Source organism: Leptonychotes weddellii, chromosome 9 (genome assembly GCF_054177405.1).
Source record: "Leptonychotes weddellii isolate Sample4059 chromosome 9, ASM5417740v2, whole genome shotgun sequence".
NCBI classification, from domain to species: domain Eukaryota; kingdom Metazoa; phylum Chordata; class Mammalia; order Carnivora; family Phocidae; genus Leptonychotes; species Leptonychotes weddellii.
In genome coordinates, this window is record NC_138377.1 from 65,839,250 (window position 1) to 65,855,044 (window position 15,795).

Below are 15,795 nucleotides of genomic sequence, written 5' to 3' on the forward strand. Positions count from 1 at the left end.
GGCATAGAATCGTGAGAGAACCAAAAAGCACTGTGAGGACCTTGGATGAAGAGTTAGAGAGATAAGCAGGGACATTTTCTGAACAGACAGCACAGGGAGAGGCCGGAGCCCTGGCAGTGAGGAGAGGGTTAAATCCTTCCCCTCTGCAGTACAAAAGAAAAGAGTGTGCGGAAAGATTAGGATTTTTGCTTTTACAATGGGAGCTGCAGAAGCGTAGGGAAGAAGCTGAAGAAAAAAAAAGGGGGCGTCTCCCCTTTAAAGACTTGCAGAGATTGAGAGAGAAAGAGAGAGAGAGAGAGAGAGTCAGGGACAGAGAATCGGAGAGAGCGCGGGCCAGTCTATCTGTCTGTCTCTGGGAAGGGAGAACGTCTCTGCTTCACAGTGATTAGCACTGGGGGAGAGGCATCCGTTGGCTTCAGACCCAAGGAGAGACCAGACCAGGTCACCCCGGTTAGGACTCAGTGAGCTTTGCCCCTCCCTACCCCACCTCCACCCGGGAATGTCTCGGCGAAAGCAGCGGAAACCCCAACAGTTAATCTCGGACTGCGAAGGTCCCAGCGCGTCTGAGAACGGTGGGTGCCTGGGGAGGGGTGCGGGAGCCCTGAGTCCCAGCCCGTGTGGGTCAGGCCAGGGCAAGGGAGGGCACCCGGGCCACGGGTGAAGCCAGGGGAGGACTTGGTCACTGGGGGTGTGAAGGAATTGGATGCAGGGAGCAAGTAGTAAGGCGTTGACCGGTGCTGGGGAGAAGCCCCCGCTTGGCTTTTCGCAGGATTGATTCTGTTTGTGTTCTCCTTGTTTTTCACCGAATGAAATGGAGTTTTCAAACTGGCTCTGTCTCCCCACGCACGAGTTTTCTCCCCGGGCCCCCCTTTGCGCACTGGTCTTTGTGCCGTTGCTAAGTAACCTCCTCAGACCTGGGGGCCGGCTCTTAGGGGTGGGATTCTCCCCCTTTTCTTTCCGGAGAGTTGGGTTGCAGGAGGATGAATTGGATAAACGTGAAGGTTGCCCTGAGGGAGAAGAGAAAAAAGTTTCTCATTGTTGGGCTGAGCGGAGAACAGATCAGAGCTCCCAGAGGGAGAGAGCTAATGTCGGTCAGATGCAGCCTGGTTTGGGGTGCGGAGCCATGTCACCTGGGGTAGAGACCGGAGGGCTTAGGTTTGTGCTTCAAGGGAGGCCAAGCTAAAAAAAAAAAAAAAAACAAACAAACACAAAAAACACAAAAAACAAGTATGAGTCAACATACTTGCATCTGGTTTGTTTTTTTTTTAAGATTTTATTTATTTATTTATTTATTTGAGAGAGAGAATGAGAGAGAGAGCACATGAGAGGGGGGAGGGTCAGAGGGAGAAGCAGGCTCCCCGCCGAGCAGGGAGCCCGTTGCGGGACTCGATCCCGGGACTCCAGGATGATGACCTGAGCCGAAGGCATTGGCTTAACCAACTGAGCCCCCCAGGCACCCCCTTGCATCTGTTTTTAAAGTAACAGATTTTCTGGGGCCCCTGGCTGGCTCAGTCTAAAGAGCATGCAACGCTTGCTCTTGAGGTCGTGAGTTTGAGTCCCGCATTGAGTGTAGCAATTACTTAAAAAAAATTAAATAAACTTAAAAAAAATTAAAGGAACAGGCTTTCTCTATGAAGGCGGGAGGGTATTTCCTGTGTTCTTAGAGCAGTCCAGGACGTGGTGGATAGTGAAGCAACGAGGGTATTGAAAAGTGACATTGCCCAAAGTCTCAGAAACAGTGAGAGGCACTGTCAGGACCAAAACCTAGGATTCCTGAGGCTCAGGGCTGGTGGTGCTCACTCTGCTACATTAGGGTTTTTCAAACTTGCTTGATTGTAGATCCGGGCTAGAGTCTGGGAATCTCTATCTTTGCAAGGGATCAGGTAGTTCTAGGATCAGGCAAGTTTTGGACATACTGCTATGGCTATATACATTCATGCTGTGAAAGTCTGGAAGTCCTGCCTCAGGGATAAGCTATTTAGCAAACAGTTGATCCACCCAACAGTGTAGTGTAGTACTAGGAACAAAGGTTCTGAAGCCAGACTTCCAGGATTCAAATCCTGGTTCCACCCCTTGGTTAGCTGTGCAACCTTGGTTTACTTTGCCTCTCTGTGCTGTTTCCTCATCTGTAAAACACTAGCTACCTCCTTAGGTTATTGTGAAAATCGGAGTGAGTTAATATGTGTAAAGCACTTGGAAAAATAAATAGCATAAATAAGTGTGGTATGATAGTCCCTAACAGAAATAAGTACTTAATACGTGTGAGTACTGTTATTACATATGAGGACATTGGCACTTCCTGCAAGGGCTGAAATATGTCCAAAGCTCAGGAACCTCTTGGCGAACTTTAGTATTTCTCTAGGAGACGTGTGCTATGGAAAGCTCTAGCTAGGATACTGTATTTGTAGTGACTAAAATGAAGTTATGGATTCAACTTACCTTTCCACCTGTTGTAAAAAAAAAAAAAAATGACCTGAGATTAAATCAGTGCTCCATGTGCTAAGGAACAGCCTTAACAGACATATTGTGTTTTGGATAGAACACATTCTCCTCAAGTCACTGCCTTGCTGGGATCCCACTGTGCCCATATTTAGAGGTTCATGGTGGTGGCATCCTTCCCTCCTGGGACACATTCGCCCTCCTTAATGCTGCTGCAGGCCGGATGTTTCCTCCTCAGGCTCTACAGGAGACTTCCCGTTGCCTCACAGTCCTGCTCCCCTGCTGGCTGGATTGTGGAACAATGCCGAAACACCCCCTGCCTCCAACCGCCCCCCCAAAAAAACAATCTCTCCTCTCCTCTTCTCTCCCCACACCTCCCAAGTCTGCTCACCCACAGCCCACACCACTGCTGATGAAGAGCCTGTGAGGGAGTCAAAAGAAACTTTTCACCACTGCCCTGAGTGGATTCTCAAGCCCCTTGAGCTGTAGCTCCCACTTGGGGCGGCGAACACTCCGGGGCATGGGGATGCTGCTACACAGTTGTCCCCGTAGAAACAGTGCAGGCTCTAATCCAATGGCGGCAACACATTTGAGCTGGAATTTTGCCTTTGAGCCATAAAAGTCAGAAACATAAATGAGAGGAGCAAGAAGGCAGCAGTAACCTCTTAAGGTCTGCTTTAAGAAAGCTGAAGGGTTTCCTGATCAGAATTCTCCTGAGAGAATTCTGAGAGAAAGATCCTGGGCTACTTGCATGACCCGGAGTGTCACTGGGTCACATCTGGAGATGAGGTGTCTGTCTCTGATCAAATCTAAAATTCCTTCCTGCTCTTACAAGATAGATAGATTTCCTACTCCCTCCTTTTCCATTGGTAGAGTTCTTATTTGCTTACGCGATCTTCAGACCCCTGACTTTTCTTTCTACCCCAGAAGACATTTTCTTGTTCTGCATGTGCCCAAATTAGGTGGTGGGGGGGGGACTCTATGTTCATCCTCTGGTGTCCCTGTGAAACTATGGGCATCCCTCAGGAATATCAGCAGACATTTATTTAGCAGGTGAGGGTGTCTCCAAGGTTTTCAGGAGCCCTTGCCTTCTTTTAAGCAATGTTTACCATATGTGACAAGCAAATGCTGAGCCTTTGTTGCACATTTATAAGCCTCATCTCTGCGGTGACCTAAGATGTCGCCAAGAAACAGTCTGAAAAGACCTGTTTTCTAGCCCTGTTTTTGTTCAGCTTCCCTGACCAGAACACCAAAACCCTAACAGAATAGTTATTACACATAAGTGATGAGAAGGAAATAGTCTATTTACTTAAAAACTCTGGAGAGAAAAAAATTTTCTCTCCCCCTACAGAGTCTAGAAATCTGGATTAGAGAACATAAGGGATGTGACTAGGGAAAATGTAAACTTGTACATCTGGGAAATAAAGGAAACGATCAGAAACCCAGATATTTAGTGAGAAGGAGAAATCAGGACAACAGCCAAACAGATCTAGAGGGAGAAATGGAAGCTGGCAGACATCAAGAGCAGCAAAAGGAGAAGGAAGGCAAAAAGAGAGTTTTGAGGGTTCTGTTCGTCTTCATATCTGGAAGTAGAGAACATAATCCCTCAGGGTATGGAGCCCAAGCTTTTCAGCCCTTAGTAACCCTGGGTCAAAAAGAAAACATCTCTGTGTAGATAGAAAGTAACTCAGCTGGGGTGCCATATAGAGCACTGGATCAGGAAGCAGAAAAGCTGGCTTTTATTTTTATTTATTTATTTATTTTTAAAGATTTTATTTATTTGACATGGAGAGACACAGCAAGAGAGGGAACACAAGCAGGGGGAGGGGGAGAGGGAGAAGCAGGCCTCCCGCCGAGCAGGGAGCCCTATGCGGGGCTCAATCCCAGGACCCCGGGATCATGACCTGAGCCGAAGGCAGAGGCTTAACGACTGAGCCACCTAGGCGCCCCGAAAACCTGGTTTTTAATCCAGCTTGGACTTTGAAGCTAGGTGACCTTGGGTGGGGTCATTCTTCTTCCAGGGCTTCAGTGTTTGGCCTTTATTTTTTTATTTTTATTTTTATTTATTTATTTATTTTTAAAGATTTTATTCATTCATTTGACAGGGAGAGAGAGAGAGAGAGCACAAGCAGAGGGAGTGGCAGACAGAGGGAGAGGGAGCAGGCTCCCCGCTGAGTAGAGAACCCAATGTGGGGCTAGATTCCAGGACCCCAGGATCATGACCTGAGCCACCCAGGTGCCCCTATTTTTTTATTTTTAAAAGATTTTATTTATTGGGGCGCCTGGGTAGCTCAGTCGTTAAGCGTCTGCCTTCAGCTCAGGTCATGATCCCAGCGTCCTAGGATCCAGCCCTGCATCGGGCTCCCTGCTCAGTGGGGAGCCTGCTTCTCCCTCTCCCACTCCCCTGCTTGTGTTCCCTCTCTCGCTGTGTCTCTCCCTGTCAAATAAATAAATAAAATCTTAAAAAAAAAAAAAGATTTTATTTATTTATTTATTTGAGAGAGCGAGCATGAGCGGGGTGAGGGGCAGAGGGAGAAGAAGAAGCAGACTCCCCACTGAACAGGGAGCCTGAGGCGGGGCTCAGTCCCAGGACCCCGAGATCATGACCTGAGCTCAAGTCAGACACTTAATCGACTGAGCCCCCCAGGTGCTCCAGCATTTGGCCTTTAAATAATACACTCCTCGGTAATATTTGTGGAGCATTTACTATCTGTCAGGTACTATGCTAGGCCCTGTATGCATTTCCTCTTGTTTATTCCTCCCAACTCCACTATTATTACCTCCATTAAAATTTTTTTTAAGATTTTATTTATTGGGGTGCCTGAGTGGCTCAGTCGTTGGGCTTCTGCCTTAGGCTCAGGTCATGATCTCAGGGTCCTGGGATCGAGCCCCGCATTGGGCTCCCTGCTCGGCGGGGAAGCCTGCTTCTCCCTCTCCCACTCTCCCTGCTTGTGTTCCTGCTCTCGCTATCTCTCTCTCTCTGTCAAATAAATAAATAAAATCTTTAAAAAAAAGACTTTATTTATTTGTCAGAGAAAGCGAGCGCAAGAGCGCACAAGCAGGGGAAGCAGCAGAAGGAGAGGGAGAAGCAGACTCCCCGCTGAGCAAAGAGCCCAACGTGGGACTAGATCCCAGAACCCTGGGACCATGACCTGAGCCGAAGGCAGATGCTTAACCGACTGAGTCACCCAGGCATCCCCCCATTTACTACACATTTTTGAATGTGTAGTAAAATGTACATAACAAAATTTACCGTTTTAACCATCTGTAAGCATATAACTCAGTGACATTCAGTAGATTCACAGTGTTATGTAACCATTACCAATATCCATCTCTAGAACTCTTTCATCCTGCAAAACTGCAACCCTATACCCATTAAACAATAACTCCCCATCCCCCTCTCTCTGCAGTGCCTAGCAATCACCATTCTATTTTCTGTCACTATGAAGTTACCAATTCTAGATACCTCATGTAAAGGAATCATACACTTTGTCCTTTTGTGTCTGGCTTGTTGCACTTAGCATGTTTTCAAGGTTCCTCCATGTTGTAGCCTGTCTAAGAATTTCATTCCCTTTTGAAGCTATACCCCCATTTTAAAGAGAAACCCAAGCCTTAGAGAAATAGAGAAACTTTCCCAAGATCACAAAGATTAGAAAGCGCTGGGACGAGAACTCGGGCCTGTTTGCTTCAGAGCTGGTAATCTTAATCACTTTGCTCGGAGGGTCAGATCTCAGTCCCTTCCAGCAGCAAAAGCGAATGCATTCCTGGCTAAATGCTGAGTCTTTCAATGTCAGAAAAATGTCTCTTTAAAAACCTTTTCGGTGTTTGATCTAAGATATTCCTGTTCTGGAAACAAATATATTTTTCTCACTTAGCACCCCATGTAAACATACCTCAGCACGCCTGTTTGCCTACAATGTTGCATAGGCCATGGGTGCATTACTAGGTGTGGGTAGCAAAGGAGTGAGTACGTGTATGTATTTAGGAGAGAGGCGTGATGCAGAGAACATGGGACATTTCCCCCTTAGAAGTAGTCTATAGCAACAGCAGCAGCAGTTACAGAATCGATTCATAATTATGGAAACTATTAGTGTTGGACCAACACTAACAGTAAGTTTAAGCAGGTGCTTACATAGTGTGCTTTGTTTCTTCAATAGCTGGACAATGCTCGAACTCTGCGTGGAACAAACCTTTATCTTAAAATTAGAAGTATGGCTCAAGATGCACATATTCTGGGAAAGGCAATACAGTCGCTTAAATTCACAGTCAGGTCTAAATCATATCAAATTCTGGCAGACAGTCTGTCCTTTGCTGTCCTGCCCACCGCTCCCTTGCGGTGTATTCAATAAACTTCTATCTCCTTTCAAAAAAAAAAAAAAAATTCTGTCCATGGAAGCTGGACACAAGAGAGCTAACCTGTGGCTGCGGGCAGAGGAGAGAGGGAGCCTGACAGGAAGATCTGGCATTGAGCAGCTGGTTTCGCCACTGTCTAAATTTTGGCCAGGTTGAGGGCAGGTAAGATGTGAGCAGCAGGATAGAAGGTTTACTGCGAAGAGCAGTCGCCGGAAAGCTACTGTGCTTCTCATCCTTGGCTGGACATTGGAATCACCTGAGGAATTTTATAAACATACTGATACCTGGATGCCACCCTCAGGGATTCTAAATTCATTGATCTAGGGTGTGGCCTGGATATCGGGATTTTTAAAGGCTCTGCTGGTAATTTTTTAAAAGATTTTATTTATTTATTTGACAGAGAGAGACACAGCGAGAGAGGGAACACAGCAGGGGGAGTGGGAGAGGGAGAAGCAGACTCCCCGCTGAGCAGGGAGCCCAGCGGGACGCCGGGGTGGTTCAGTCGGTTAAGTGTCTGCCTTCATCTCAGGTCATGATCTTGGGGTCCTGGGATCGAGTCCTGCCAGTAATTTTGATGGGCAGCAAAGTTTGAGAACCACTTGTTCAACTACTATCCTGCTGTGCACTCCCTACCCATTTTTCTCTTTGTTCTCCCTAGCCATGCGCTCCCAAGCCTAGAGCAGCAGTTTAGAGAGCTACCTGGTTTCCTTTTTCCTTGTCATTTCCGCTCTTTATAAATTTAAACAAGCATGTCCAGGTCTTAGTCTCCACGTCCATCCCAGACTTTGTGTGTGACCCAGGATAGCTTACCTCACCTTATCTGCTATCTAGGGACACCGTTACCAGCTTAGTTTATTCCTGTGTTTATGACTTCATTCCTGTCTGCCTAAGAATCCTGCCCCCCTTTTCAGGAGAGGCAGTGAGTGCAAAGTGCTGAGAAAGAGAGGGTTCCTCTTACAGGTGGCTGTTGATCCGTCACCTTTCAGCAGGGACTAAATTTACCTTAAAGAAGAGTGCAGATCGAATTACACATCAGAAAGCAAGTTTCATTAAAGAGCAAGAAAGGGGACAGTGTTTCCCAGGAGAAGATGAAAAGAAAAGGATTTCTTTTCTTGTCGGAAGAGTTGACAAAACAGCAACTTGATATCAAATGTTCAATGCTAATTAACAAATGCTCAGTAGAAAGCCTCCATCTCATTCCCTCTCCCTTGCTGAGGCCAGAGAGCAAATGGCAGGTGGGAGCTACACAGGGCTCTTTCTCTAGCATTAGAGAAGGCTTACAATGTTGATGTGCTTGAGAAAGCACTGGACAGGAGTCGAAAATCCAAATGTTTGCTTCACTGAATTACAGTGTGAACTTGAAAAAGTCACTTCATGTCTCCAAGCTTCAATTTCCGTATGTGTAAAAATAAACAATACCACACTAACCCGTCACCTTCCATAATTGAAATAGATTCCCCTCTCCCTCACCGTAAGGGTCAGGCCTGAAAGCACGGAGCTCATCTGTTTCAGAGCCATCCTTTATAACGTTACGATCCTCATGATTATTTGAAGTTTCTAAATATAATTCAGTAAAATGTTCTCATTTTAAAAAGATGGCAAGGGGCGCCTGGGTGGCTCAGTCGTTAAGCGTCTGCCTTCAGCTCAGGTCATGATCCCGGGGTCCTGGGATCAAGCCCCGCATCGTGCTCCCTGCTCTGTGCGGAGTCTGCTTCTCCCTCTCCCACTCCCCCTGCTTGTGTTCCCTCTCTCGCTGTTTCTCTCTCTGGTAGAAAATAAATAAAATCTTTAAAAGAAAAAAAAAGATGGCAAAATTTGCGTTCAAAAGTGAAGTGGATGTTGCCAGTATTAGGTAGTTTTATCTCCATCCAAAAAAGGCTCCTTAATGTTGGCATATGCCAATGATATTAACCAACGTCTTACCTCAGAAATTAATAAGCAGGTTAATAAGCAACATGAAACACTGATCTAATTTTAGTATATGCATATTTTAGGTTATTTTGACTGTTTTGCCATTGACAATGTCAATTCTCTAATCCATAATATTTAAAGTCCCGTATGTTCATATTAACATGATTTGTCGAGTTTTTCAAGTTTTTGTCACCACAGTATTTCTCTGAGAAAGATAACATAGCTACAATATTACCACTTTACAAAAAGGAAAATGGTTGCATGATTGACCACTGTCAGGCAAGGACAGAACTGGAATTAGCACAAGGTGGGTTTACTGATGCCCAAGCGAACCACAAAACTAAGTGACTGGGGGTCAATTCCTGTAAGTAAGATAAACTCCTTCAGGAAGTGGAAAACCTATGAAGACACATTTCAAGGTAGAAAGGGACTGCAGGGTATCTGGTCTAAGAGACATTTCACCCCTACTTATCTTCTCTGAAGGGGAGGTGGCCTCTGTGGCGGTGAGCTGGTGTTAAGTCATTTCTAGGCATTCAAACCAGATTGGGGCTGAAAGGGCTTTTGGCACTGAGAGGCTGTCTGGTAGCTCCCACTGCATTTTTCCCATTGTTTCAGGAATTCCCCTCCCCCCAGGTTAGAGCTAGGTGGGCCTCTAGGCCCCTGCAGGCCGGCATCTCCCCAACCTCCACAGTCCTTAATAGTGACAGCATGCAGTGTTGTTGCAAGAGAAGGGCAATGGAGGAAGAAGACGGGCAGGGAAGAGAGTACTAAAGAGGAGATGGCTCCTTGAATAAGCACGAGCTCCATAAATCAGGTGTGGGCCGGGTGATCTGGGGGGTAACTTGCATTCGGCTATTCTGCGGGAGGAGGGGCGGGGAGTAAAGGGGCTCAGTGTTCCGTAGAGAGGGGTCCTGAAATGACTTCCTTGGAAATTCTACCTTGCAGCCTCCCACCCTGAGAAACGTCTTTTGTGGAGAGGGATGGGGGTAGGGTGGGAATAAAGGTGAGGAAGACTGGACAAAACTTGGGGTATTTGGGGGTGCGTGTTTTGATGAGGGATGGATGTTCCGGGCTCCCTCAGACCTCTGAGATCAGACCATCCTCTCTGGAGTCCACGTTTTCCAGGCTCAGTAGATCTTTTATCCAAAGAAAAATAAGAGAAGCCTTTCGCTTTGCTCTATTGAGCAGGGCTGGGTTTCCCACTGTGTCCCCATGAGCCTGAGGGGGGTGGGGGCAGGTCTGGGCAAAGACATCTGGAGAAGGGGGGAGCTGGCAGAGTGCAAGGGAAGGTGGACCCCCACCACGCCCCACAAGCACCTGTCACTGAGCCTCCGGGAACCTGCTAGGCTCTGGGCTCCGGCCCCACACACCCACCTCCCACTCCCCGCTCCCGCCCGGCTCCCGAGCAGCTCCTCCCCCATCTCCCCTCTCCCAGCTTTCTCGCTCCAGCTCCAGCTCCTCCCCTCCTCCGTGCCTCCCCGCTCCCCTCCCCCTCCTCCGCGGCTCCCTGCCCCCGCCGCCGCTGCCGCCGATCTCCATCTCCGCAGTCTGGGCCGCTGGGCGCAGAGGCTGCCGCAGCCCCGGCGGCCACCGCCGCCTCCCCCAATCCCGCTACCTATTGTCTCCCACTCTACCCGGCCCTCCACCTCCCCCACAACCATGGCGCACGAAACCGGGAGGAGCTCTCGTCTCGGGGGGCCCTGCGGGGAGCCGGCGGAGCTTGGAGGTGCGGTAGGGCCCTGCCCCGGCAGGGGTGGGGGCGCAGGGGACGCGCGCGGGGTAAGGGACTTTCGGCGGACGGGATGAAATGCACGATTCTCTGCCTAGGACCCCCTCCTCACGCCTGTTCCTTGCGCCCGCGGTGGCCCGGGGTTGGGGGGGTGGGGGACGGACTAGGGAAGGCAGAAGCTTGAGCTTGCCTGCCCCTCCCCACCCCCCTACCCTGGGGTGTTTCGCGTCCGGGCCGGTCAAGACTGAGCTCTATGCTTCTGCGTGGCCTGATGGTGAGCTCATCTCCCCGCCCCCCACAAGCGGTTACTGGGCTCGTTGTTAATTAGAGCCTTCGCAGGCCCATCCCAACCGCACCACCCACGCTCTCTCCTTGTCTTCTCCCTAGGTGATGCTAGCGAGGAGGACCACCCCCAAGTCTGTGCCAAGTGCTGCGCACAATTCACTGACCCAACTGAATTCCTCGCCCACCAGAATGCATGTTCTACTGACCCCCCTGTAATGGTGATAATTGGGGGCCAGGAGAACCCCCACAACTCTTCGACCTCTTCTGAATCCCGGGCGGAGGGCCAAAATAGTTCCCAGGTCATGGAGGCAGAGCACAGCAACCCCCCGGATTCTGGGTCTTCAGTGCCCACAGATCCCTCCTGGGGCCCAGAGCGGAGAGTAGAGGAGTCTGCGGGGCACTTCCTGGTCGCTGCCACAGGTACAGCAGCTGGGGGAGGCGGGGGCCTGATCTTGGCGAGTCCCAAGCTGGGCGCTACCCCATTACCTCCAGAATCTACCCCTGCACCGCCCCCTCCTCCTCCTCCACCCCCGCCCCCAGGGGTAGGCAGCGGCCACTTGAACATCCCTCTAATCTTGGAAGAGCTCCGGGTGTTGCAGCAGCGCCAGATCCACCAGATGCAGATGACTGAGCAAATCTGCCGCCAGGTGCTGCTGCTTGGCTCCTTAGGCCAGACAGTGGGCACCCCTGCCAGTCCCTCAGAGTTACCTGGGACGGGGACTGCCTCCTCCACCAAGCCCCTGCTTCCCCTCTTCAGCCCCATCAAGCCCGTCCAAACCAGCAAGACGCTGGCACCTTCCTCCTCCTCTTCTTCATCCTCCTCGGGGGCAGAAACGCCCAAGCAGGCTTTCTTTCATCTTTACCATCCGCTGGGGTCACAGCACCCTTTCTCTGCCGGAGGGGTTGGGCGAAGCCACAAACCCACCCCTGCCCCCTCCCCAGCCCTGCCTGGCAGCACAGATCAGCTGATGGCCTCACCTCATCTGGCATTCCCAGGCACCACGGGACTATTGGCAGCACAGTGTCTTGGGGCAGCTCGAGGCCTTGAGGCTACTGCCTCCCCAGGGCTCCTGAAGCCAAAGAATGGAAGTGGCGAGCTGGGCTACGGGGAAGTGATGGGTCCCTTGGAGAAGCCCGGTGGACGGCACAAGTGCCGCTTCTGTGCCAAAGTATTTGGCAGTGACAGTGCCCTGCAGATCCACCTGCGTTCCCACACGGGTGAGAGGCCCTATAAGTGTAACGTCTGTGGCAACCGCTTTACCACCCGCGGCAACCTCAAAGTGCATTTTCACCGGCATCGCGAGAAGTACCCGCACGTGCAGATGAACCCTCACCCGGTGCCCGAGCACCTAGACTACGTCATCACCAGCAGCGGCCTGCCCTATGGTATGTCCGTGCCGCCAGAGAAGGCCGAGGAGGAGGTGGCCGTGCCCGGTGGAGGTGTGGAACGCAAGCCTCTGGTGGCCTCCACCGCAGCACTCAGCGCCACCGAGAGCCTCACGCTGCTGTCCACCGGCGCGGGCGCAGCCGCGGCTCCTGCGCTGCCTGCTTTCAACAAGTTTGTGCTCATGAAGGCAGTAGAGCCAAAGAGTAAAGCTGATGAAAATACCCCTCCGGGGAGTGAGGGCTCAGCCATCACCGGGGTGGCAGAAGGTGGCACAGCAGCCCGAATGCAGCTGAGTAAGCTGGTGACTTCGCTCCCCAGCTGGGCGCTGCTTACCAACCACTTTAAGTCCACAGGGAGCTTCCCCTTCCCCTACGTGCTGGAGCCCCTGGGGGCCTCACCCTCCGAGACCTCGAAGCTGCAGCAACTGGTAGAAAAGATTGACCGGCAAGGAGCTGTGGCAGTGGCCTCTAGCGCCTCGGGAGCCCCCACCACCTCGGCGCCCGCGACCTCGTCCGCCGCCTCGTCGGGACCTAACCAGTGTGTCATCTGCCTCCGGGTGCTGAGCTGTCCTCGCGCGCTGCGCCTGCACTATGGGCAACACGGGGGTGAGCGGCCCTTCAAATGCAAAGTGTGTGGCCGAGCTTTCTCCACCCGGGGCAACCTGCGCGCACATTTCGTGGGCCACAAGGCCAGCCCAGCCGCCCGGGCCCAGAACTCGTGCCCCATCTGCCAGAAGAAGTTCACCAACGCTGTCACTCTGCAGCAGCACGTTCGGATGCACCTGGGGGGCCAGATCCCCAACGGGGGTACCACGCTCTCCGAAGGCGGGGGAGCTGCCCCGGAAAATGGCGCTGAGCAGCCCACAGTCTCGGGCCCGGGCAGCTTCCCCCAGCAGCCGTCCCAGCAGCCGTCCCCGGAAGAGGAGTTGTCTGAAGAGGAGGAGGAGGACGAGGAAGAGGAGGAAGATGTGACTGATGAAGATTCCCTGGCAGGGAGAGGCTCAGAGAGTGGAGGCGAGAAGGCAATATCCGTGCGAGGTGACTCAGAAGAGGCTTCGGGGGCGGAGGAGGAAGTGGGCACCGTGGGGACCGTGGGGACCGTGGGGACCGTGGCGACGGCGGCAGTAGCCACCGCTGGGAAGGAGATGGAAAGCAACGAGAAAGTGATTCAACAGCCTTCCCTGCCGCCGCCGCCTCCGCCGCCTCCACCGCCGGCCGACAGCCTGGATCAAACACAGCCCATGGAGCAGGGAGGCGGTGATGTCGCCGGAGGCATGGAAGCGGGGGCCAGAGCGGAGAGGAGCTCGAGCCCAACGGCAGCACTCAGCCGGGAAGGGGAAGGCAGCGGCAGCGCCTCGGTGGAGCTGAGCATGCAGGAGGCCATGAGAAAGGAGCCGGGCGAGAGCAGTAGCAGAAAGGCCTGCGAGGTGTGTGGTCAGAGCTTTGCCTCGCAGGCAGCCCTGGAGGAGCATCAGAAGACCCACCCCAAGGAGGGGCCGCTCTTCACTTGTGTTTTCTGCAGGCAGAGCTTTCTCGAGCGGGCTATCCTCAAGAAGCATATGCTGCTGGCTCACCACCAGGTACAACCCTTTGCCCCCCACGGCCCTCAGAATATTGCTGCTCTTTCCTTGGTCCCAGGCTGCTCACCTTCCATCACTTCCCCGGGGCTCTCCCCCTTTCCCCGAAAAGATGACCCCACGATCCCATGAGCCTGTTTTTCTGTACCTGCTGCCCCTTGACCCAGGGAGCAGAAACCGAGAGCTCTGTAGAAGGACCTCTAAGATGTATGAGCCCTTATTTGTCTTTTTCTCTGAGTCCTTCTGTGATACCTCCCTAGTGGCTTTTTTCTAGTCCCCGAGCTTGGAAATAGTTGTGCTCACAGGGGGATGGCCCCCTGATGAATTTTTCTTCCCTCTTCACTCGTTGTACCTGAGGAAAATAGATTCTCTACAGCTTTCACCTTCCCAAGGGGAACCCTCTCCAGCTTCCCTGGGGTGACCCTTCTCCCCTCTCCTTTCTTCCTCTCCCTTTCCCTTTGGCAGGTGCACCTGAGCACCCACATTTGGAATTGCAGCCCAGCCCGAAGGGGCCGGCAGCTGTCTCTGGAGGGCCCAGTGCCACTCCTCTCTGGTGACCAGGTCAACCTGCAGGACTTCCTATCCCAGGACATTCCTGTCCAACTGGTGAGGGTAGGTCCCCTGTCTTTCTGGAACCAGTACACAGCTTTCCTGTCAAGTGACCTGCCCACCAAGCCCCGGAGTTCCGGCTCCGCCTCCACTACCACTTTAGGCCTGGCGCCATCAGTGCTGTTTGGCCCGGGAATTGTGGCTGGGAACGTGCCTCCAGCAATGGGATCCAGAGAGGCCAAGGAGAAGAGAGCCCCCCTCTTCCTATTTCGGTCTCCTGCATCCAGGGCAGTGCCTAAGAAGCCCACCATAGAAGAAAAGTAGCAAACTGTATATTCCTTCTTTTCCCTGCTCCAGAAGGTGCCAGCAGTGAAGACACAACAATATCTGTATCTGGCGGCCCGGCCCTACGGGGTAGGGGGAAATGAAGGGCGTATAGGACATTCTTCCCGGTACATTCCCGTTCAGGCGAAGGTGTTGGCTGGTCAATATGCCAAGACACCTCCAGCTTCTCCTATTCCTTCATCATGGCCTCTCAAAGTTAGGAAACAAGCAGATGTCTTGCCAACAGGTCTCCCGTGGGATATTTTGGGAACTGCGAAGTTCATATCTTTAAGAAGCATTATTGGTGAGGGGGGGGTTGAAAGAGTAATGATGGAGAGTTGAAGAGTGTTGCTAAAGCATAGGGCTTGCTGGGAACCTATGAGATTAAGAAAAGGGCATGGTGTGAGGGAGGGGACCTCCGATTCTTGACTGGATGGGTCTCATGAATGTTCTTTTGGACTATTAGTGACTTGCTGTGCAGCACTGCACCACAGGTCATAGGGGATTTCCTAGCACTAGTGTGCTTCTAGTTTTAGATAACTCCCTCCTTTATTCCCTGGCCCCTTGGATTTTCCTTGTCTTCCTTTCTCAAGGCCTATTTCCTCCCCCATTTTGCCTGTCTATGGACCAGGGCTTATGTCTTTGCCACTGTCTGGGTCTTAGAGTCCCAGACTTTGGGAGACGAGCTCTAGGTGGTGTCCTCCCTGCCTCCGTCTTGTAATGAGATGTAGTATTTACTCTTAACATAGGATCATTTGGAACAGGAGTTCTGAGGAGGAGAGAGTGAGAGTTCTGCTACTGACTGACTTGAATGATGGTTTCTCCTCCAAAGGTATATAGGCTCCAGAGCTTCCTAACATAGTAAAATGTGAAGAGCAGACAAGGGACATACTAGTGTCTTTCCCTTTTCATTAAAAGTGTTTTAACCAAATATTTGTGTGTTTTTCCTTATTTCGTGATTAAATAGCCAGCTGGGGTGTGATATGGGCATTCCCTAACATTGAGATTCCCTTCCCACCTACATCTCCTGCCAAAGCTGAACATATGGTGTTGAAATATTTAACTTATTCAGCCTTGTCCTAAAACAACCTCCAGTGAATGTGATTTCCCTGTGGAAATGGAGTTTATGTTCTCAAAAAGTAAAGGATTTGTCCATTGTGTGCATTCATTGTCTAGTTTTTTTTCTTTGCCTAGAACTTTCCACCACCAGGCTTTTGTGGGGTCTTTTTTTGTTTGTTTTGT

General features: G+C 51.2%; 1 protein-coding gene across 3 annotated transcripts; it reads left to right on the top strand.

Moving 5' to 3' along the window:
* Positions 1-272: 272 nt before the first annotated feature.
* Positions 273-15,484, top strand: SALL2 (spalt like transcription factor 2). Of its 3 annotated transcripts, none has more exons than XM_006731349.3 (3): positions 273-572; positions 10,820-13,683; positions 14,146-15,484. In XM_006731349.3, exons 1-3 carry the CDS (start codon positions 500-502, stop codon positions 14,551-14,553), a joined length of 3,345 nt encoding a protein of 1,114 aa, XP_006731412.3. In that variant the 5' UTR covers positions 273-499; the 3' UTR covers positions 14,554-15,484. The 3 variants fall into 3 exon arrangements, with proteins under 3 accessions (XP_006731412.3, XP_030881839.2, XP_030881838.2); XM_031025979.2 differs by lacking the exon at positions 273-572 and adding an exon at positions 10,187-10,429; XM_031025978.2 differs by lacking the exon at positions 273-572 and adding an exon at positions 10,473-10,706.
* The last annotated feature ends 311 nt before the right edge of the window (positions 15,485-15,795 follow it).